The following is a 25456-nucleotide window of genomic DNA, read 5'->3' as shown; positions in this document are numbered from 1 at the left end:
TCACGTACATTGCTCAGCGCATGGCGCGATTTGAATTAAACCCCTAGTGTCGCTTCTTTGACACAACGTTGAAGTGAGCTACAGACTGGGAAGTCTAGGTTATGGATGTAACCTCCGTTCCCTGATGGAGGGAACGAGACGTTGTGTCCTCCCGGCCATGTCACTGAGCCGAGCCACTGTAGTGGCCGGACCATTTCCGGCTCCTCAGAAAAGTCCTGAATGAACTCGACGTATTTGCTCGCTTTTATACCCATATGTCCAGGGGCGGGGTATGCAAATACTGTCTGCCTAATTCCCATTGGCCTTTTTTCATAGCTCAGAGGCATATTCGGCGCTCAAGAGAGACCCCAAGTGTCGCTTCTTCGACACAACGTCTCGTTCCCTCCATCAGGGAACGGAGGTTACATCCACAACCTAGATGTTTTTTTTCTTGTCAATTAAATTCTGTCAATTCAGAAATAAATCTGAGTGAAATGTGTGGATTGGATTATGTATATTTTTTAATTATTTTTTGACAGTTTGAGGTATTGTGAATGCGACTTCAGATGAGTTACAGATGTATCACAAACTGAGGTTTTTGATATAATGATTGGTTTCCAATGACAAGGGCACATACAGAACACGCTGACACACACACACACACACACACACACACACACACACACACACACACACACACACACACAAATACTCTCTCCTGCTGAGCTGCCAGCTGCTTGTTTTGTGCGTAGTGGGCTGCCTGGTTCTGAGCTTGCTGTTCCTGTCCAAACAGATGCACGATTCAGCTGCAGCTTAAGGTCACCATCCGGAATTCGCAGTGTTCACTGCTCTTAGATTAGACTGGATAGAGGTCAGAGAACTTGAGCCACGCCCACTGCTGATATGTTCCCTTCTGAAACGTGCAGGAGATCCAAATCACTGTATGCAGCATAAATCAATTCTGCACTAGGTTTTAATTGAGGGTCTGTGCACACATGCATCAGATGGTTTTCAGGGTCTCGCATCATGAGCTTCACATTTTTAAAGGAAAATTTTTTTTCATTACTAACTCACTCTCATATCATTCTGAACCTGTATGACTTTCTGTCAAATGAGAAACACAAAAGCAAAAAATTTAATGAATATCCCAGTCTGTCTTCTCAACAGTTGATAGTGCCTCACTTTATAGCTTATTAAAGCACCCAAAAGTATCATAAAATACTTTTTGAGCCAAGCAGCTCATGCGTCACACTGCTAGACCTAAAAAAGCAGTTAAAAATATGTCTCCATAACATTTCAAACCAGGGCCAGATCTAGGGGGATGCAGGGGTGGACTGTCATTTTTGAGTACTCATGCACATCACGACTATCTATCTGTTTGCCTCTCTTTGTGTCTTTTGTTTTTCTCTCACACTCTTTGTTTTTCATTTTCATCTCTTTTTATTTTTTTGTTCATGCTCTTGTTCTCTATCTACTTTTAAACCTTGTTTCATGTCCCAGTGTGACCTTTCTCCTCCTCCTGCCCCTTTCATAGTTTCTCACTGTGTATTTGCGTGAAGGTTGATCTAGTATGCACTGCGGTGCTTTCATCCATGAGTGGACATGCTCTGAGGGCTTCGTCAGCATAACACACACAGGTGAACACAGGTGTACACACACATACATAAACAAACACACATGCACACACAAATATACGCACAGTTCAATTCACAGTTAAAGCTGCTATTTTGATCACAATCATGACCATGTGGGCATTTATCTCTTGTCCAATCTTACATTTTACACAACAATTACCAGCAAGCATTAACATCTAATTAACATGCATGGCCACAACACCACACAAGACAACCATTCGCCATCATCATAAGCTGCCAGGCGTGCAATTAGCTAATTATGAAATATAATCGCCTGCGTCTCTCAGCGTGTCTGGCTGTGAGACTGATGGGGCGAGTCCTTTATCTTGAGTTTTTGAGGGATACACTATGAGCTACACAATGGCCACATTTGGTCTCCAGCTCCAATAAATCCCTATTATGCATGTATTTCTCTCTGCCTCATTGAGTTTGCATAGAAGTCAGCAGGGATCACAGTTAGGAATTGGATGAGCCTGTGCCTTAGTAATACGTTGTGTTCTGGATGCTGGTGTGCTAATGTCCCCACCAGGCTTCTTAAAGGGTTAGTTCAACCAAAAATTTAAAGTATACCATAATTTACTCACCCTCAAGCCATCCTAGGTGTATATGACTTTCTTCTTTCAGCCAAACACAATCGGAGTTATATAAAAAAATACCCTGGCTCTTCCAAGCTTTATAATGGGAGTGAATGGTACCTTAGATTTTGAAGCCCAAAAAAGTGCATCCATCCATCTAAAATGTAATCCATATGGCTCCAGGAGGTTAATAAAGGCCTTCTGAAGCAAAGCGATGCACTTTTGTAAAAACAATATATACATATTTATAACTTTATATACTATAATCACTGGCTTCCGGTAACGGCTGTCCGCGCTTTCACAAGTGAGTCAAGTTCCGGCGTATGACGTAGGCGTAGTGTAAGCTCTGGTGAGAAGTGACGAACGCGGAAGCACGCGTTGTTTACAGCAAAGGAAAATGGTGAAAAGAAGTGAGTTGTTTTGCTATACTGTAGATTTGTATTAGTCTTAAAATGGTGCATTCGTGCGTCTATCCAGTCATTCCAATCGTCCATTCATGGCAGTAAACACTCTCAGCCTCTGTTAGCATTACCTCACATTTTCTGCATGAGCACCACCCCATCTCCCGTACTCTCCTTCTACCAGATTATTTTGTTTGTGCCACTGCTGCAGCCTCCTCCATCTCCTAGAGTTCCAGGTTGGTGTACTCCTGTTCCAACAAATAGGGCTGGGCAAAAAACTCCTCTTCTCTTATATCGAAATCCTCCGACATTTTTCTTTAAAAATCCTCGTTGTTGTCTTCAAATTAGTGACTGGCATTGTGTTTTGCTCTGTCCTCTGCACTTCCATGTTTGTTACTTCTCACTGGAGCTTACGCTACACCTACGTCATATGCCGGAACTCGACTCTCTTGTGAACACGTGGAAGCAAGTGGATATAGTTAAAGTTATAAATATGGATATTTTTCTTACAATTTTTCTTAAGCATCACTTTGTTTCAGAAGGCCTTTATTAACCCCCTGGAGCCTATGGATTACTTTTTTGATGGATGGATGCGCTTTTTTGGCCTTCAGAATCGAAGGTACCATACACTCTGATTATAAAGCTTGGAAAGTCAGGATATTTTTTAATATAACTCTAATTGTTTTTGGCTGAAAGAAGAGTCATATACACCTAGGATGGCTTGAGGGTGAGTAAATTCTAGGATACTTTTCATTTTTGGGTGAGCTAACCCTTTAAATGTGCACTCAGTAAAATGCCTGTTAATGTTGAGCTGACACCTAGTGGCGTAGCAGCATCCGCAGCAACAGAATAAAGCTATGCATACGTTAATACAGATACATTTGAAAACCGTGTTTTCATTTTCGAAACACTCTCTGTACACACTGGCAGTTTCAAGATTTTTCCAAAAGTTTCTCGCCCACATTGAAATGTATGAAAACCCTTAAATCCCCTTACTGCGCATGCCGTTCCATGTATAGTCTGAAACGCAATTTCCTTGTGTTCCGTCGCCTTTGAAGGAATTTAGTGTGAAGGCTGTACAAAGAATTATTTATTTTTAACAATGCTAAGCGAATAACCAACAAAACAACAGTGCTGCAACATTGGCCACCATCTTGATTGTTTGGGTTGAATAAATCACATGACTGCACCACATGACATCAAATACATAAATATGTTTTCAGATACCTACATTTTCCCTGTCCACACTCCAAAGTAAAGACAGCGTTTTCAAATATATCCACATGGAGTTTTCGTTGTTAAAAACATAGTCTCAGAATGGATGGCTTGCTAATATGTAGAGAAAAAGATGCATTTTAAAACTAAAACACATTTGCGTGGACATGGACTTGTAGATATCATTGTAAAAAGTGCAATTTTTGCAGTCAGCCATGTTGAATTTTTTCCACTTATGAAAACGTTTTCATCTCAATCTCAAGATGGTGGAACTCTCTCCCAGAATTATATGACTACAGTCTTCATCTTCATCTCATGACTGCACATAAATGTAAACATGTTTTTCAAAAATAACTAAAACTACTACTATTACTATTTTTCTTTAAGTTTATAATTAGCAAAAAATTATTAAATTAAAATTAAATAAAAAAAAAACATAACGAGTTCACCTTTAATCAGAATCTGCTTTATTGCCAAGTATGTTTACACATACAAGGAATTTGTCTTGGTGACAAGACCTTCCAGTGCACAAACAATACAAAACAGCAACAAGACATAGATAATAATAATAAAAAAAAGTGAATAGAAAATAAAGTATATATAGAATACACAGTAAGACAAAACATATATATATATATATATATATATATATATATATATATATATATATATATATATATATATATATATACAGTGTTGGGCAGTAACAGAATACATGTAATGGAAATGCATATTTAAAGTACAAAATATAAGTAACTGTATTCCACTACAGATACAATTTAAATAATTGGTAATTAGAATACAGTTACATTCTAAAATTATTTTGATTACTGAAGAGATTACTTTGCATTTTATTGTCATTTGTTTCATTTAATATTTAGTCCTTTCAGATGGAAAACATTTATACATATAAATGTGATCCAAAGTGGATTTGAACAGCGGTGAAACACTTTTCTTATAAATACATTCATACGGGCAGACAGAGAAGTATATTTGAAGTAAGTTTGGAGCAGAAGAAGTAGAAATAAACCTTGTGTAAATTGTCAGCTTTATGCTAAGCTAAAATGCTATTTTTCAGCACAATCTTATTTTTTTAATATAGAAAATTCACTGTGGATCATAATTTCTTTTTTTCTAGTAAGACCTTTGATATTAGGGCAGAAATCGTATTCTTGTAAAAATATCAAAAAATCCTTAAATCAAAATCGCTTTTATTTATCTTGATTTAGAAAAAACACTGCATAAGATATTTAGGTTTTTCAGAGAATGTATTTTTTAACATGTGTCTTTTGTATTACTGTACTGGACAGAGTTTTTATAATCAAAACAAGTGAAAAAATCTACCAGTGCTGAAGAAGTAATCCAAAGTATTTAAAATACATTACTAACCTTGAGTGATCTAACGGAATACATTACAAATTACATTTTACAGCATGTATTCTGTAATCTGTAGTGGAATGTATTTCAAAAGTAAACCTCCCAACCCTGTATATATATTATTCCCATACATACATATACACACATATACACATATACACACACAGACACAATCAAAATACAAATCTGTTATATGCAGTGCAAGGGAATGTAATGTCAAAAGAGGTTTAAGATGTTGTATAAATCTAAAAAGGACTAGGCTGTGAATTGCACATAATTATTGCTCAATGAAGCACTTTTAACTGTTCATGACATGGACAGCCTGAAGGAAAAAATTGTTCTTGTACCTGACGGTTCTGTTGCTCAGTGCTCTGTAGCGCCGGCCAGAAGGCAACAGTTCAAAAATTTAGTGGGCAGGGGGAGTGGGGTACTGAGTGATTTTTCCAGCCTGTTTCCTCACTCTGGAAGTGTATAGTTCTTGAAGGGAGGGCAGGGGGCAACTAATAATCCTCTCAGCAGTCCGAACTGTCTTTTGCAGTCTTCTAATATCCAATTTCGTGGCTGAACCAAACCAGACAGATACTTAAGTGCAGAGGACAGACTCAATGACTACTGAGTAGAATTGTATCAGCAGCACCTGTATCAGGTTGAACTTCATCAACTGGAGAAGGAAGTACAACCTCTGCTGGGCCTTTTTCACAAATTTCGTCAATGTGGGTCTCCCATTTCAGGTCCTGTGAGGTGGTAGTGTCCAGGAACCTGAATGTCTCCACTGCTGCCACAGTGCTGTTTAGAATTGTGAGGGGGGTCAGTGTTGGGGTGTTCCTCCTAAAGTCCACAATCATCTCCAACGTTTTGAGCGCGTTCATATCCAGGTTGTTTTGACTGCATCAGACAGCCAGCTGTTTAACCTCCCTTCTGTATGCAGACTTATCGTCATCTTGGATGAGGCAGATGGCAGTGGTGTCGTCTACAAACTTCAGGAGCTTGACGGAGGGGTCCTTTGCAATGCAGTCATTGGTGTAGAGGGAGAAGAGTAGTAGGGAGAGCACACATCCCTTGTGGGCACCAGTGCTGATTTTACAGGTGCTGGAAGTGAATTTCCTCTGTCTCACAAGCTGCTGCCTGTCCATCAGAAAGGAAATCCACTGGTAATCCACTGACAGATAGACGTGGGAACAGAGAGCTGGTGTAGTTTAGTCTAGATTATAGCTGGGATGATGGTGTTGAAAGCTGAATTGAAGTCCAGAAAAAGGATCCTTGCATATGTCCCTGGTCTATCCAGATGTTGCATGATATGATGTAATCCCACGTTGACTGCATCCTCCATAGACCTGTTTGCTCGATAAGCAAATTGAATGGGGATATAGAAAGGGTCCAGTGATGTCCTTCAGGTGGGCCAACACCAGTCTCTCAAATTATTTCATGACCACAGACGTCAGGGTGACAGGTCTGTAGTCATTAAGTCCTGTGATTTTTGGTTTCTTTGGGACAGGAATGATGACTGAAAATTTGAAGCAGCATGGGACTTTACAGTGATCTATTGAAAATCAATGTGAAGATGGGGGTCAGCTGGTTAGCACAGGATCTAAGACACGCGGGTGAAACACCATCTGTGTCCTGTGCTTTCCTTGTCTTTTGTTTTCGGAAGACATGGCACACATCATCTTCACAGATCTTAAGTGGAGGTTGAGTAGTAGGAGGGGTGTTGCAGGAGGTGTTGGTGTTTGTGTGAAGTGAAGGTCAGAGCAGGTGTGGCATGTGAGATTGGGCCTTTCAAATCTACAGTCGAACACGTTCAGGTCATCAGCCAGTTGTTGGTCCAACACAGAGTTGGTGGCAGGGGTCCTATAATTTGTAAGTTGTTTCATGCTACTCCACACTGATGCAGGTTTGTTAGCTCAAAACTCAATGCATTTTTCACTGGTGAACCGCATGACTATGCTTTCCTTCAGCTAGACCAGTACCAAACCAGCACTAACCAGCATAAACCAGCTTGGACCAGCATGGTAATTCATGATTGTCTAAGCTGGTCTTTGATGCTTTTCAGGGGCAAATAAAAACCAGTAAACATTTGAGAAATGTTTGACTTCTTTGTTATTTTATATAGCTGATGTTTTCTTATAACCCTTGAGGATGTGAATTTGAGCATTGCTCACTCCGAAGAGACCATGCAAAGCAAATTTCTAATTATTTTTTGTTTATCATATTGGAAAACAAAATGATAAACAGTAATAGACTTCAGCACTACCTGGCAGACATAATGCCACTAATCTCAACAAATATGAATATATCACAGTAGAGAGCTTGACAACTCAATATAGTTTAGTTAAATGAAAGAATTGCCTTTCATACACAATATGTCATTTTGACAACTTTACATAGTGTTTCTCAAGGTCTGATGTCCAGTTTAGACAGTTTAGAAAAGGTGCTCTGGCTGGCTGGCAGATCCTGAATCTGAATGTGTGCCAGCTGGTTAGAGGCAGGTTTAATGTACTTTCAGAGGCTGTTCCTGGATCAGCCCAAACTGTGCTGGTGTAGGACAGATGTGACCTCTGTAGCCTCTGACAGTGATCAGGCTTTTAAGGAGGGAAATGGAGGAAATGCAGGTGGCGGTGAAATGAGATCACAGAGGGCAGACATGATGGGGAAAATGATAAAACAGAAGCGTGGAGAGTAAAGGCAAAGATCTCTCTCTGTCTCAAATACTCTTGTTTCTCCAAGGTCAGTCTTGATGGCTGGCCTTTAAAAAGCCTCCAAATAAATTGTTTGCTAATGAAACTGATTCCAGATACACATCCGCAAGTAGATCCTCTCTTCATCTTATCTCTTTCTTGTTCTCTTCTAAGAACCCTTATTTTCACACATTTTAAGGGATGCATGTTGAGATTAATAATTCTCACATATTATATGTTTCTTTGTTTTAAGTTTGAGGTAAAATATGGCCTGGACATGTTGTTGACAGGTTTTGTGTGCTTACATTGTAAAACATCAAAACTGAACTAGCTAAACTAAATGTTAGTTTCTTTCAGTATATGAAAATGTTTGACATGTCAAACTGAATCATTCAGGCTAGAGGGTGTGAGGACAGCAGGTTCTGTAGATCTTGGCACTCTTCCTAATCCCAAAATCAGGTCATGTGTGTTGTGGCCCTGCCTACACAGCTTATAGTGGATTTCAGCTTGTGTACCTCCAGCTAAACTCTTTGAGGGCTCAATGCTCCAAGGAACCTTGCAGGGTTCACTATTGTTTCACAGGGAAACTAATGAGCTTTTCACACCTTAAATTGTTAACCCCATATCATTCTCATCTCTGGCTTAATGTAATTAATGCTGAGTGGTCAGGTTTCAAGATTTCACACTGTACACAGTGTTAACAGTGGTATTAAAGGAATAGTTCGCCCAATATGAAATAATTCGTTTATCAATTACTCAACCTCATGTTGTTCCAAATAGAGCTGTCACGCTTACTCGGTTTAATTCCATTACTCGGTTTGCTCATCTGAATGCGATGTGCGGTGCTGCGTGTCTAGATGCGTGAGAGGCGGTGAGCCATTCGTCTCCGCAAGTGTCACGCTGAACTGAGAAAAACACATGGGAATGCATTCTAAACAAATTTATCTACACAATCGTTTGCAATATAGGATTTTATGAAGCAACATAAAATTATATAATGACAAAGATGTCCGTCGGACATGCAAAAGGTTACAAGCGCATTGACGGATGCACACGGATGCTCAGTAAATCTGACTGAATCTGGACGATTTAATGAGGTTATATTCTGCAGATTGGAATTTGTGTTCCATTCTGTGTAAATTAATTACAGTTTAAATGTAAATGTGATCTTCCTCATGTACAGTAACTTAGATTTCATGATGATTCATTTTGTAATAGTTCGCAATGCCCCACTTCCAATAAATATTTTATAGTTCATGGTCATATTCACATGTACTGAAAAAAGCCGCAGCTCAGTATGCTGTCAGTGAAAAATCAACGTGAGCCATTAGTGCCACACAGCAGCGCTTCTCACACCCCACAGACACTTTGGCTTACCTGAAGGAGAAATGAGTGGAAACATGTACAGTATCTCTCAATGATGCAATTACTGTTAATATTATATTCTGTGTTGCATGTAAGTGATTTCTAAAAAAATTATTTTATATCTCAATGAAATAGATCAAACATGAATATAATCCATCCTAAATAAGACTGGCGGGTAGACATTGTTTCCAAAAAATATATATATATATATATATATTATTTTCATGGACTGTTTTCTCATATTTGAGTTTTAAACTAAAATATCTAGATTTTGTTGAACAAGTTAAAGAAAAATTTGATCTTGCATTTAAAAAAAATAAAATAAATCTCTTTCAATCTCTGTCAGCTTGAATTACATATTTATTATTTATTGTCAAAAAATAAGGAATATTCGTTAGACTACTCGATTACCAAAATAACATTTACATTTATGCATTTGGCAGACGTTTTTATCCAAAGCGACTTACAGTGCAATGTTTACAGGGACAATCCCCCCGGAACAACCTGGATTTAAGTGCCTTGCTCAAGGAATCAATGGTGGTGGCCGTGGGGATCGAACCAGTGACCTTCTGATTAACAGTTATTTGCTTTAGCCCACTACGCATTAGCACTAGTTCCAAACCTCTATGACTTTATTTCTTTTGTGGAACACAAAATGATATGTTAGCAGAATATTAGCCTCAGTCACTATTCACTGTCATTGCAACTTTTTGCTAGACTTTTGTGAGACTTTTGTTTTCAGTGGAAAAAAGTCACGAGGGTTTGGTACAACATGAGGGTGAGTAAATGATGACAGAATTTTCTTTTTTGGGTAAACTATCCCTTTATCACAGGGTAAAAAATAGACCTATTGTCACGACCTTTGTCATACAGCCCTCTCCTTTCTGTGAATGTCTTGTGTTTTAGCGCATGGCTCTGTTGTGTTTTCTGCCATGGCTCTGCTTTCCCTTCCTGCTTGTTTCCTCATGCCACGCCTCCTCGTTTAGTCCTTGTCATGTTGATTTTTCTGCACCTGTCCCTCATGGGTGTTCCTCTATATATTGTGCCCTCTGCCCTCTTGTGTTTGTTGATTTGTTTTTTTTAGCAAGGATGTCTGTTCTTGTCGTGTTCCTGGTTGATTCTAGTTGATCCTAGTGATTGTCTTTATTCTGGTGTATATTAAGTTTGTTTTCTTTTCTTTAATAAAATGGGTTTATTTCTCACTCATTCCTGCACTTCTGTCAACTCCACACACTGTGACACATAGTGTTAAGCAGAGTGTAAAAAGCCCTTTAAATTTAGGAGTATATCATTTCCAGTAAACAACACAAGGCAAATTACTGCAATGTTCATATTCTCATTACAATATTTGTCCTTCTCCAGTGAAGCTGTTTTTAAAATAGAATGCATTTAGCGGTGAGAGGATTTTTGTTGCTTGTTCAGTTTACAAAAGCAACACAATTCTAGAACATTCTGTCACATCTTGATTTCATTACATTCTATCTAAGTTTGTAACATGGAAGTTTACTTAATCCATTTGTGTTTTTGAGGACTAAAGTAATATTTTTTCGTGGTGTTAATGGAATTTCCATTATCCAGCATGCTTTGCATGGGACATCAATGTTAAAATAACATGTTATTTTGTGTTTTTGTGCAAGATGAATATAAAGGGCGAAACTTGTTAAGGTGTAATGTTTTGTTATGTTGAGATTTAGAAGAGTTTCTCTATGTTGGAGTTTTGGGGGGTTACCTTTAAGAGTGACGCTTGAGCTAACGATGATGACAGGTAGCTGTTGCACATGAAATGTATTGCTTGCTGTGTTGAGCAAATGCTTTACTAACCATAGCATAGTTATTAAACTACACACTCTAGTGCTTCCAACCTGGATGTATTTAACATGCTAATGCCTGTTTTACACAGCACTCTGATGCAGTCTGTCATGACAACTTTTGCAGTAAACACAACGCTTGTGCTTTTACACCAGCAGCATTTCTGCTGCAGAAATGGCTGCACTCATGAGGGTGATAAGTGTTACCTCTGGTGAACTTGGAGCCTGTTAAATTGAAGCCATTCTTCTTTACTCAATTGTACTTTACAAAGGTTTAGATTTATGTGCACTAAGAAGTACTGAGGAGAATCCAATATGCCATATGGAAAACTTAGATTCCAGTCATAACTTCCCTTATACAGTATAAGATCAATCCATTAAATAAAACTAATGATACTTTAATAAGGTAAACTTTAATAAGTTTACCTGTAACTAGTTAACGTTACTTAAATTAAGTTTACGTGAGCCAAATAAGTACGTTTATTTAGAAAAAGCATGCAAACAGATCGCCTTGAAAAATCTAAGTAAGGTGAACTAATTCGATTATACTTTCAGGAGTGAGCTATTGATAAGTCATGAAATCGTTTTTAGAAGATTATTTAACGTACTGACAGCCAACACAAAAAGCTCTGCTCATTTCAAACATCATTAGTAGAAGGGGAAGGGGGAGGATGATGAGCCTTCAACAAACATACTAAACCATTTTTTATTGAAAATGTTAAAATGCAGATTTTTTGTGATGGTTAGGTTTAGGATTAGGTTTAGGGGATAGAATATAATGTTTGTACAGTATACAAAACATGTCTATGGAGAGTCCTCACAAGTATAGCCACCAGGGTAGTGTGTGTGTGTGTGTGTGTGTGTGTGTGTGTGTGTGTGTGTGTTTGTTTGGATGAAGCATGCTTCTGTGCCCTCACTATTGAAGGGTTGGCATCTCAGAGCATGCCATATTACCATTCCACCACATGTCCTGTCTGCCCTTGACACACGCACGCACGCACGCACGCACGCACGCACGCACGTGCTAGAGTCCCTTGACATATTGGGAAAACACACTAATAATTTCCTCAATGTCTTCTCAATCTTTTAAAAAAAGGTCCTGACTGAAATAATTCAGTCAGTGCTGATACTTTCTCTTTCTAGAAAAATAAATATATATTACAAGCTGCTTTGCAAGGAGGCCAAATAAAGTGCCTGGTGTTTTCAATGTTTACTCAGTCAGAGTCTGGCCTTGGATTCAAATGTATGATTTTCCAAGCCTATCCATGGGTGTTCTCCCTTCTACCTCAACCATATTTAGAACACACTGTGGTAGGGTCGGGTTCAGAGTTTCACCTCCAATGGAGAGACTGAGGTTTAACTCAAAGGAGGGAGACACAGGCTGGATAGTTTGCATGTAAGTGATGAGGAGGGAAGGGTGGAATTTGGATTATAGTATTGAGTTGTCCAAATAAAGAACAAGACTTGCCTGGCCCTGCTAAAAAAAAACAAAAAAACAGAATAGCTGGTCAGAAGTGCTTTGATTACTGGTCCACAACATGGCATGCTGGTGTGCTGATGTTCCAACAAGGCTTTTTGAAAAGCCAGACATCCTTAACCAGCATAATCAGAAAAACCATTCCGGTCGACCAATTTCATCTAAGCTAGGTTTTGCTGGCGAACAACATGGCTATACTGATCCACCAGCTAGACCAGCACCAAAAAGGTTTATAATAATACAAAAAAAATTAGTTTATAAGAAAAATATGCTCTCCAAAAAATTGCTTTTTGGCTGAACATGTTTCAATAATGGACAGTGGTTCCACGTGTTTGAAATGAGCTTTCTTAACTTAAAATTACTAAGTAATCTCAACACAAACACTTTGTGTAGAAAGAACCTAGTTGAATTGGGTAAACCCAACTAAATTTGATGTCAGTGTAACTCAAATAAAAAAAAATATATTTATTTGACATCGTTTCCACCTGGTATTATGTTTCGGGTGATCCGTTCCCATGTGGTCAGCCCTAAATACAGGTCTAAACGGGGTCTCAAACATTTTGTGATCGGATCACAGAACCCACATACGAATGTGGTAAAAAAATGCATGTGTCCACATCACGTTTGAGGTGTAAATGCTAATCCATCCTGTATCCGTAATGGCAGCAGTGAAGCACCACCCCTCACCTGTCAATCAACTGCTGCTCTAAAACAAGTGTTTAAACGTTTCTGTTTACGAGCGCATTAAGCATTGCTATTATTATAATTGCTCCTACTTTATAAGAGTATCCCCTAACCCTGAATATTAACTTAAATGCAACTCATCCTACAATGTTTGCACTATGAAGATTATACCCCAAATTGTGTGGCTTTTTTGTGGAGAGCCACTGTATTACTTTTCTAAATGATTGGGCTTATTATTTTTGCCAAACAGACAAAAAAACTGGAAAAATAAATAAATAAATAAATGAAATAATCCATTAGATATACTTTGAAGGTGGGACCTATGGCATATCTAGGGGAGAGAATATAATTTAGATTTAGGTGGGCTCTTTTGACTTGGGTTAGTAAGTAACCAGGGCTGGACTGGTAATTTGGCATACCGGGCATTTCCCCGGTGGGCCGACGCACTTTGGGGCCGATCAGGGGCTTACTGGCCATTAGGAGGTTGGTCGGCCGTGAAACGTGCCGAATGGGCCGTGCTAAGCTAAAATGAGCCACCGCGTTATGCAGAACAGACCACAAAACGGCGCCATGATATGCAGAAAAGGACAGCAAACGACAGCGAAAAATGTGGTTTAAAATGCTATTAATTTCCACAGTGCAAGTAGATTTTGATGTATTGACCACACACACGTCATATAGTTTATTCTGGGAGCAAAACTGTATTACACACACACACACACACACACACATACACACATACAAACACAGTCACACGAACAATTCAAAGACACACCACATCAGATAAATTTAGTATTTTGATATTTGTAGATGCAGCTCGATACGCATGGTCATATGATAAACAAAATTCTTCACATTGTTAGTTAGCATAAATATAAATCTATTTTCAGTGGTCAGTCATGTAACATACATTAGCACACATTCATTTTTTGGAATTGTAGCTACATACACTCACAAACACACTTCTATCAAGTCACTGTACAATACATGACATATACTTCACGGAATACATGAGCGACTCTCAAGCGTCATGTGTAGTGATGAATGTAAAGTCATTAGCATACAAGTGACTCCACAGTGGAAACACTGGGTATAAATCAAACACTGCGAAGGAGACTCTGAACCTGGCTGCTGAGATACTCCAGCAGTGTTTAATCAATGGTAGGCATATTTATGACAGAATATGCAGTACCACCGCTCCCTATACGCATACTACGCAGTCTGCTTAGGGCACCAACTCCCTAGGGGGGCACCAGAAAGTCCACCGGCTTCCCTTACCTATTGTGTCACATCTGTTCTTTAAGGTCAGAGAATTGTAGTTTAGCACATTTGTCCTGTTAATGGTTGTAGTGATGTTGGATCACAGCTACAGTAGTGAGTTTATGTATGTTTGTCCTCATTTAGGTACAGTATATAGGTAACTTGTGGTATTGGAGATACTACAGTGTTGTAGGTGATTATTAATGACAGAAGTAGAATCAATACAAGATTTCATGCTTAGAGGAACAAATGTTGCATGTTGAGTAAATTACTGATGTACACACACAAACAATCTCAGCAAAACATGATAAAAAAAAAAATGGTTGTATGTCATCAATAATCGCTGCTGACCCTACAAACTAATCTTTTCTTCCAAGTACACAGCCTTCAAGACCTCTTTAATTTATCTTGTGTGTGTCCTGAGTCAGCACTGTGCTTTTAAGCATTGGAAAGCTGTACTCTCTCCACTCAAGTCATCTCTCTCTCTCGCTCTCTCTCCTTTATAGCAAACCACTTTTAAATAACATAATACCCAAACCACAAACACACACACACAAATTAGGGAGTCCATTAGACCAATAACACAGTGATAACAATGCACTGATGACATCACAGCTAATCTAGAAGCACATTTATGTGTGGATCTAAAAGAATATATGATTATGATTATATGATATACAGTCAGGTCCATAAATATTGGGACATCGACACAATTCTAATCTTTTTGGCTCTATACACCACCACAATGGACTTGAAATGAAACGAACAAGATGTGCTTTAACTGCAGACTTTCAGCTTTAATTTGAGGGTATTTACATCCAAATCAGGTGAACGGTGTAGGAATTACAACAGTTTGAATATGTGCCTCCCACTTTTTAAGGGACCAAAAGTAATGGGACAATTGGCTGCTCAGCTGTTCCATGGCCAGGTGTGTGTTATTCCCTCATTATCCCATTTACAAGGAGCAGATAAAAGGTCCAGAGTTCATTTCAAGTGTGCTATTTGGAATCTGTTGCTGTCAACTCTCAATATGAGATCCAAAGAGCTGACACTATCAGTGAAGCAAGCCATCATTAGGCTGAAAAATCAAAACAAACCCATCAGAGAGATAGCAAAAACATTAGGTGTGGCCAAATCAACTGTTTGGAACATTCTTAAAAAGAAAGAATGCACCGGTGAGCTCAGCAACACCAAAAGACCCGGAAGACCACGGAAAACAACTGTGGTGGATGACCGAAGAATTCTTTCCCTGGTGAAGAAAACACCCTTCACAACAGTTGGCCAGATCAAGAACACTCTCCAGGAGTTAGGTGTATGTGTGTCAAAGTCAACAATCAAGAGAAGACTTCACCAGAGTGAATACAGAGGGTTCACCACAAGATGTAAACCATTGGTGAGCCTCATAAACAGGAAGGCCAGATTAGAGTTTGCCAAACAACATCTAAAAAAGCCTTCACAGTTCTGGAACAACATCCTATGGACAGATGAGACATAGATCAACTTGTACCAGAGTGATGGGAAGAGAAGAGTATGGAGAAGGAAAGGAAAGGAACTGCTCATGATCCAAAGCATACCACCTCATCAGTGAAGCATGGTGGTGGTAGTGTCATGGCGTGGGCATGTATGGCTGCCAATGGAACTGGTTCTCTTGTATTTATTGATGATGTGACTGCTGACAAAAGCAGCAGAATGAATTCTGAAGTGTTTCGGGCAATATTATCTGCTCATATTCAGGTAAATGCTTCAGAACTCATTGGACGGCGCTTCACAGTACAGATGGACAATGACCTGAAGCATACTGCGAAAGCAACCAAAGAGTTTTTTAAGGGAAAGAAGTGGAATGTTATGCAATGGCCAAGTCAATCACCTGACCTGAATCCGATTGAGCATGCATTTCACTTGCTGAAGACAAAACTGAAGGGAAAATGCCCCAAGAACAAGCAGGAACTGAAGACAGTTGCAGTAGAGGCCTGGCAGAGCATCAAAAGGGATGAAACCCAGCGTCTGGTGATGTCTATGTGTTCCAGACTTCAGGATGTAATTGACTGCAAAGGATTTGCAACCAAGTATTAAAAAGTGAAAGTTTGATTTATGATTGTTAATCTGTCCCATTACTTTTGGTCCCTTAAAAAGTGGGAGGCACATATACAAACTGTTGTAATTCCTACACCGTTCACCTGATTTGGATATAAATACCCTCAAATTAAAGCTGAAAGTCTGCAGTTAAAGCACATCTTGATTTAAAGTTAAAGACTTCATTTCATTTCAAATCCATTGTGGTGGTGTATAGAGCCAAAAAGATTAGAATTGTGTCAATGTCCCAATATTTATGGACCTGACTGTATAAATACATTGATTATGCTGTTGGACAAAATTGTGGAAACACACATTTCCAGTTCTGTTTTATAATCCATATAAAGTTTTATTTGCATCGTATGATATCATTTATTTCCTGTAATGAAACGGATAGTTCTGACCATAAATTCTGTTGAACAATTAGATGAGCCATGTTCGAAGCTATTTTAAAATGACTATAAATGCACATAACTGCCAACAGGTAACTTATATTACTTTGTGGACTAATTGTTTATTCATTGAACTGCTTTCAACATATTGCTGTTGTCGGCGTTTATAAAAGCAATTATTTTGCTTATTTTTCACATTTTATAACTGTTTAGAAGCATGTATTTTTTCAGGATTTGTTTGCTTTTAAAATTGTTTGTTCTGTAAAGTTATATATGTGATGGGATTTTTGGGGTGATGAAGAGGGGGTTAAAAAGGCAAGGAAAGGAAAGGTGGTGAATTGATGAAAGGGATAAAGGAATGGTGAAAAAGATTTAGAAACTAGAGCAAGAAACATGTCAATATGAAAAGAGGGAGCTGATAAAATGTGGATGTAGCATAGAAAGAAAGAGATATAGTGTAGTTGTGACAGAATGATGCCAGATACTTGTATGAAGGAGGATTAATGCATTGAAACAGAAAAATAGAGACGGCATAAACTTGGAGACAGAGAGGGGCTTTAATTGCACCAAAGCAGTGGTAAATTCATCTTAAAGTTTGTATTATTTTTAGTAAATTTTACTGTGACTAAAATGGCATATAATTTAAGTTGACAAAAATAAGATTTTATAGTTGATGATAATGTTGAAAATGACAAAAAACATGTATCAAACTGTAACAGACCCAACTGTCACCAAATATTGAAGTATTTTGGAAAATGTAAACTATTTACAATTATTTAAACATGTATCAAACATATTCAATTTGAAAATGTTTGATCAAATGTAAGATCAAACAACATAAATAAACTGTCCTAAAAACCTGAAATAAAAACATATAATGAATATACTGAAATACTCTCACTGAGCTTTATTAGGAACACCTTTACACCTACAAATGAATGGGATTATCTAATCAGCCAATCAAGGAGCAGCAGTGCATTGCATAAAATCATTCAGATACGGGTCAGGAGCTTCAATTAATGTTCAAATCAAGAATAGGGAAAAATGTATCACAGTGATTTCGACGTGGTATGATTGTTGGTGTCTTGTGTATTTGTATAACTGCTGATATCCTGGGATTTTCACCGTGTTCCTAAGAAAATGAGTGTATTTGCTGCTCTTTAGAAGTTACTCACAAATAGACCGTTTAGGATAATGTGTTACGTATAGCATGTTTTTAAAGATAAAGTGTACTCACGAGTACTTGCATTCTTGTAACTTAGTTCTAGTTCACCTGATCATTAGATTTATTGTCTGTGCAGATTTAAGATATAAACGTTTATGCTGTGAATATAGCTGATTAATCTCACATATAAAGGATGCATTTGAGGAAGGTAATTAACCAGTTAGTAAAATGTATTGTACAGGTGTTCAACTCTTCAGCTCTCCAACATACGATGAATGGATTATTTGAATCAATTCTTTCTAGATGGTTATTTCTTTGAAAAAAAAAAAAAGAATAAAAAACAGTGCTGATGCCTTGTTAATATATTGTAGCAGAGTTTTTTTCACGTCATATTTTTGCCAAGAGTATGTTTGAATAAAACCATTTGATTATCATCATGATGTATCTTTTTTGTCTCATCTTTGTTATTGCTGACACAATCAAGGAACCCAAAAAATACACTTCATCAAAGACATTTTTAGAATGGTCAAAGGTTAGAACCTTAACATATAACTTAATTTATATTAAAAAAAAAACTTTTTGAGTCTATCGGCCGTTACATTCTGGTCTTTTCTCTTTAACCTTCTCATTGTTTTTGTAGACTCTTTATTTAAATAAAATGCAAGCTAGCGGAAAGCTGAGTAATTTCTTTCTTCTTCTCTCACTCATTCTCTCTCCCTCTCTCTCTGCTTCTCCTTAGGTGGCATTCTAGCACAAACCATCAGACACCAGCCATGCCTTTATCCTTCGGTCCATCCCACCTTTCCCCCTTGTCCTTCATTCACCTGTTCCTCCTCCTTGTTTTCTTCCTTTCTTTCTCCACCACTTCTAAAGCTGACTCCGACGATGCACCCCAATCTACCTCCAACTGTTCCCAAAATGAAGAATGTACAGATGGGGTCCTTTTGCCTGTTTGGAATCCCCAGAATCCTTCAGTTGGCGACAAAGTAGCCCGTGCCATTGTGTACCTCGTGGCACTTGTCTACATGTTCTTAGGCATGTCGATCATTGCCGACCGCTTCATGACTGCTATCGAAGTTATAACGTCTCAGGAAAAGGAGATCACTACAAAGAGACCCAATGGGGAAACCGTAACAACTACAGTTCGTATTTGGAACGAGACTGTCTCCAATTTAACCCTCATGGCTTTGGGTTCCTCAGCACCTGAAATCTTGCTTTCTGTCATTGAGGTCTGTGGACATCACTTTGAAGCTGGATCTCTTGGTCCCAGCACCATCGTGGGCAGCGCTGCCTTCAACTTGTTTGTGATCATTGGCATCTGTGTCTATGTGGTACCTGATGGTGAAACACGTAAGGTCAAACATCTTCGAGTTTTTTTTGTGACGGCTGCGTGGAGCATGTTCGCCTACATCTGGCTGTATCTCATCCTCTCTGTGTTCTCGCCTGGTGAGGTGGAAGTGTGGGAGGCAGTGTTGACTTTCCTTTTCTTCCCTCTCTGTGTGGTCCAGGCCTGGATTGCGGACCGTCGTTTGCTTATTTACAAATATGTCCGCAAACGCTACCGAGCCAACAAGGGTCGCGGAATCATTGTTTCCGAGGCAGGGGAGGAGCTTGCCAAGGATGGGGAATTCACAAAGATGGACATGCTGGAAATTGATGGAATGGCGACACATCTGGATGGAGTGCTCGGCAGGGAAGGTGGGCTTGATGGACGGGACCAAGAAGACGAGGCCAGAAGAGATATGGCAAGAACTCTGAAAGAATTGAAGCAGAGACACCCTGACAAGGACATGGAGCAGCTCATAGAGATGGCCAATTATCAGGTACAAACACATGGTACACAAAGCCAATCTACAGACATTTCACAAAACAACATGAGATGATAGGTACAATCTTGATGTGGGTATGTTGAGGATTAATAATTGTGTAGATCCGGGGTGATAATTATTGTGTTGATCAGGGGTTTTTAAACTGGGGTCCAGCGACCCCCAGGGGATAGAGGTCTGCACTGGCATTCAGTTGAAGTCCAAACCCAGCCCTTACCTTTTAAAATGTGACATGACCTGACCAAAATGGTACCATCAAATTGTAAGCCCGAACACGACCTGAACCCGAAATAGATCATTCTTTTTATCATTTATTTCTCCAAGCAAGTAAATTGGGCTATATTTTATTTAAGCATCATAGGCAACATCCAGCACACATTCACTGACCCCTGCTTGCATCATCTTGGTCATAGGATCCACTGCACTCTCTTAAAATGGAATACATAGACAATAAATTAACGCCAGCTTTAGCTTTCATCAGCCAAATAAAAAAGAACACTTCATCTACGTGCACTTCCTCAGTCAATTTGGAATGGACTTCAAAGCCCCTAAATCATTAATCTTACAGTTTATACAAAATACTTTTAGTTTTACTCTGTTTACTCACTTAAACCAAGAGTTTAACTACACATAGATAACTCATATTGCTATTATATTCATGTTATATTGCCAGAAGGTGAACCGTCTCCCCCAGCTGAGCCTGGTTTCTCCCAAGGTTATTTTCTTTTTCTCCGTAAACATTTCAGAATTTTGTGTTCCTTATCACAGTTGCTTTTGGCTTGCTCACTAGGGGGCTAAACACAATAATTTGTGTTTGTGTTTATAAATGTAATTCATTTAAACTGCACAATGAAGACTTTAAGACATTACAGCATCATGTATGTTAAGCTGCTTTGAAATGTTTCTTTCTTTTTTATGAAGCAGGGCACTTTTCAGCATTCTACACAAAATGTTCTGCTTTTCAGCAGCAGGTTAAACACAGTCACACACGCAACTTTGTGCATCTCTCTCTCTCCGGCGGTCTGAATTGCCCTTTTTATCCCTCTCCACTTTCACTGCAAACACAAAAGAGCTGTTAGAGGTGATTTCCCACAGGTGTCAATCCTTACCATTCTGTCTCTCACAGCCTCACTCTCTGCAAACAATGCTCGGCCACGCCCCCATCACCAAAATTGTGAAAAGCGCTATAAAAATGACGTGACTTGACTCTAATATGAATATCTCCTTCCTTGCAGTGCACATGCTTTCAATAATATTTAATATTTGTCTTTCTGCCTTTTAGCATGCTCACTAGGATTGGGTATTTTTTGTGAAAAACACTATTCAGATACATTTGAATTGAATTGATTCAAAAAATATTTATGTCTTTTTTTAATTTAGTACAATAACAGTATAAGACAATTATTTCATTTAGCAAACAACGTATTGTCTTTATAATTAAAGACAATGAACTTACTATTTTTCTCACACAATATACTTCTTTATACATTAAATATAGCTGCCTTTACATTTTAAGGGGCTCCCTCGGTTCATCATATCTGGGGGTCCTTGGCATCACAGAGTTAAAAAAATTAGTTTGATTGATGTTTGACTGTTGAAACATTGATTTAAAACCTCAATTGAACTAAAATCTGCTCAATATATGTAACCTTAAATTGCTTGAAGTTCCAATCTATTCAAGCCAGTTCATTTCAGAGAACTATTTTACAGCTTGCAACTACAGTGCAGGTTACAAAGAACTTTGAGTTAAGGTTCCTCCACCTCATCTTTGCAGGTCTTGATACAGCAGCAGAAGAGCAGAGCTTTCTACCGCATTCAGGCAACGAGAATGATGATTGGTGCTGGGAACATCTTGAAGAAGCATGCAGCAGATCAGGCCCGTAAGGTGGTCAGCAGCGGAGAAACACGAGAGCAGGAGAACGAACCTCATATTACACGAATAGAGTTTGAACCTGTCCTCTACCAGTGTTTTGAGAATTGTGGGTCCTTAAATCTTACTGTGCAAAGGCATGGAGGAGATGCAGGATGTACTGTCAAGGTACTTTTAAAGTGAAATACTATAACTTACTTCTAAGCTACATTCTTGGACTTGTTTATAATTTATAACAGTCACAATTGCTAATATTCTATAATATTTATTACTAGATTATCTTTAAGCAGAATCAACATCATCGACATCAAAGAACTAGCAGAAGTGTGAAATATTTTTGATACTCCTGTCTCATGTTAATGTGAAGAGACAACTATAAGCCATTCATTGGTTGACTTACCGAAGAGTCTAAGCTCTGTGGTTCTAGGACTACCTTTTTGAACAAACAATGGAAAACGGAGGGCGGATCATTATTTTTGCAAGTTCGTTTGGTGCTGTTGGTGCTGTTAGTGGTACAGAAATGATACCCTTCACCTTTAAAGGGATAGTTCACCCGAAAATGAAAATTCTCTCATCATTTACTCACACTCATGCCATCCCTGATGTTTATGACTATCTTTCTTCTGCAGAATACAAAGGAAGATTTTTAGAAGACTAGCTTAGCTCTGTTTGTCCTTACAATGCAAGTGAATGGTGACCAGACCTTTGAAGCTCCAAAAAGCATTTAAAGGCCTCGTAAAAATAATCCTTAAGACTCCAGTGGTTTAATCCATTTCTTCAGATGCTATATGATATGTGTGGTTGAGAAATAGATCAACATTTAGGTAATTGTTTTTTACTATAAATCTCCACTTTCACTTTCACATTCTTTAACATTTTAAAAGTGAATGTGAAAGCAGAGATTTATGGTAAAAAATGTTCAGCAGAAGAAAGTCATACACATCTGGGATGGCATGCGTTTAAGCAAATTATGAGAGAATATTCAATTTTGGGTGAACTTTCCCTTTAAGGGTAAAGTTCAGTTCACCTAATTATGAAAAATTCTGTCATCATTTACTCGCCCTTTTATTTTTCCACACCTTTATGACTTTCTTTCTTCTGTGGAACACTGACAGAGGTGTTAGCCAGAATGTTAGCTTCAGTCACCATTTACTTTGAATATATGAAAAAAAGATGCTGTGAATGGTGACTGAGGCTAACATTTTGGCTAACATCTTTGTATATGTTCAATGGAAGAAAGTCATGCGTATTTGGAATGAAATGAGGGTGAGTAAATGATGTGAGAATTTTCATTTTTGGATGAACTATCCATTGAACTAGGAAGACATTCAGTAACCCTCCATATTTTCTCTCATGTCTCTCATGGTTTGATCCTTGACCTTTCAAAACTTTTATTGATGTATCACTCCAGGTTGACTACCACACAGAAGATGGCACTGCCAATGCTGGCTCTGACTACGAATTTACTGAGGGCACATTGGTCTTTAAACCTGGCGAGAGCCTTAAAGAGGTAACCGTTGGCATTATTGATGATGACATCTTTGAGGAAGATGAATACTTCTATGTCCGCCTGAGCAATCCCCGCATAGTCGGGTGGGCTGATGGACATCCTATTGCTTTGGAAATTGGTGCACCCGCCCCCACCGCAGTCCTTGGCGAGGCCCACACAGCGACTGTGACCATCTACGATGACGATCATGCAGGAATCTTCACATTCGAGAGCGAATCAGTGCGGGTAAGCGAAAGCATCGGGATCATGCAGGTGAAAGTCCAGAGGACATCTGGAGCACGTGGCCTGGTGGCAGTACCGTACCACACAGTGGATGAAACTGCTCATGGTGGGGAGGACTATGAGGAAGTGTCTGGGAAACTGGAGTTCCAGAATGACGAGACTATGTAAGTCAGCTTGATCTGTTTGTGTTTTTTTCTCAAAATGTACTTCTGAAACACTGTGTGTAGTTTGTTCAAGATGACAGGTGGTATCAGGCTCACTTTCTGATGGTAATGAGCTGGTGTGCTTTTGTGTGCATTTGGAGTTTCGGATAAGCTTAAAGCATGACTTAAACTGAAGAAGTGAAATTGTACTTTTTGTTTTTAATATACAAAATACAAATAAAAGTTTGTAAGGACTGGGTAAATGTTATGAAAGTGTACAACAGCAACAGCTGTGCCATTGTGAGATGACTTGTTTCAATTTGTGAGTCCAACATTTTATCTTAAAGTAATGACATCAAGCTCAAGCTGTGCATGATGGTTGGCCTCATTGTGAGATAGCTTGGGGTAATATGTGATGCATTTGAAACTGTGAAAGCATATAATTTTTGCCTTATTCAAATCATAGGTGACAGCGGGCATTCAGAACCTGTTTGTTCAAAGCAATTACCAACAACCAGACTGAGCAAGAGTGGTGAAATAGCAATAAGCATTCATGCATAAAGTATGGTTGATGCTATATAGGGTATTTTGCATGTTAAAGAAAACAATCTTTGACATTGTTGGATGGTACTGTCCCTCAAGGCCTCGATATACTTCATACAAATTCGAAGAATGAACAAGTGCTTGTTTTGGTGGTTTGTATCCTGGGAGAACCTTTAGGAATACTTCTTATCGACTGCTATACACATTCTTACTGTGATTGGTCCTGTCATTGGTAGGTGTGACCTGGTGCTCCACCTATCTTGAAGCTGGCAGCTAATTCCCGTTCACGGTGTTCAGTCAGTTAAAATCAGTCAACATGAACACACCAGCGTGCAGTTAGCGAGCTGGTGCAAATTTACCTCCATCCGTACGATCGTTCGTGTAGACATTTTCGAAGAACATGTCAAATTGTTTTGTTTAATTAGTCTACAAAAGGAATCAGATCTACTCAAATAGTCTTTAGTGCCCATTAACTCTTTTGTTTTATTTGCTGCTTCACTCGTGTGCCTTCTGCAGTGAAAGCCATTCACACATCTGCCCATAGTAAGGTATGCCTTACTATCATCATTCTTTTGTCTATTCTTCCAATTAACACTCTTTTATTCACCAGTCTTTGCAGTTGTATCAGTGCCATCATAAATTACCAATACAGAGCGTAATCGGTGCATATTATGGCCGTGTATAGTGTGTTAGCGCATTAGCGTCATTAATACAGAATGTAAACAAGAGGAATTGAGAAAAAAAGGCTTGAGAGATTTTAATATCATATTGTTTAAGGTTTTACTGAGAATCCTCATATTTAAATGTTCTTCTAAATGCCTCCCACAGCGGTGTGGCACGCGTCTGAATGTTCGCAAACAGTATACCGTTGCTTGGCTGTAAGAACAAAGTAGAACTGCTCCAGATGTGTCGGGCCTTCAAGGCTTTGTCAGATTCTTGTGGCTTGCGCAATATTGCATGGTTCAAAATAAGTGTTGCCTCCTTCACCTGATCCCAAATAATCCATTTAGTTACATCCATCAGTCAGTCTTTTGTAGGCTGACTTCCTGAGGTGTAAACACTGTGGCTATGTGGACGCTATCACTCATCGCTTTCACTGTTTGAGTATTAGCTATCAACTCAACACAAAAACACTGGATCAACCAGTTGTATGTTTAGGACAGTACTTTCTGTTTTCCCAACCAATTGCAGGGAGGCTAAGTGTTTGTGAAAGCTATTTTAGCAAGTCCACACAATTCCAACTTACCCCTTTAAACGGCCAG

General features: G+C 38.7%; 1 protein-coding gene across 2 annotated transcripts in view; it reads left to right on the top strand.

Annotated features, from left to right (window-relative positions):
- slc8a4b (solute carrier family 8 member 4b) overlaps nucleotides 1-25456 on the top strand; it is a 115454-nt gene that overhangs the window by 36635 nt on the left and 53363 nt on the right. For both annotated transcript variants that reach the window (XM_052091362.1, XM_052091370.1), the window contains exons 2-4: nucleotides 18820-19903; nucleotides 21681-21944; nucleotides 23188-23672. In XM_052091362.1, the coding sequence (XP_051947322.1) occupies nucleotides 18854-19903; nucleotides 21681-21944; nucleotides 23188-23672 (1799 nt within the window). In that variant the 5' untranslated portion in view covers nucleotides 18820-18853. The remainder of the gene's footprint in view (nucleotides 1-18819; nucleotides 19904-21680; nucleotides 21945-23187; nucleotides 23673-25456) is intronic.

The sequence above is a fragment of the Xyrauchen texanus genome, chromosome 2 (assembly GCF_025860055.1).
Source record: "Xyrauchen texanus isolate HMW12.3.18 chromosome 2, RBS_HiC_50CHRs, whole genome shotgun sequence".
NCBI classification, from domain to species: Eukaryota; Metazoa; Chordata; class Actinopteri; order Cypriniformes; family Catostomidae; genus Xyrauchen; species Xyrauchen texanus.
This window is presented reverse-complemented; position numbering and strand designations above follow the sequence as displayed.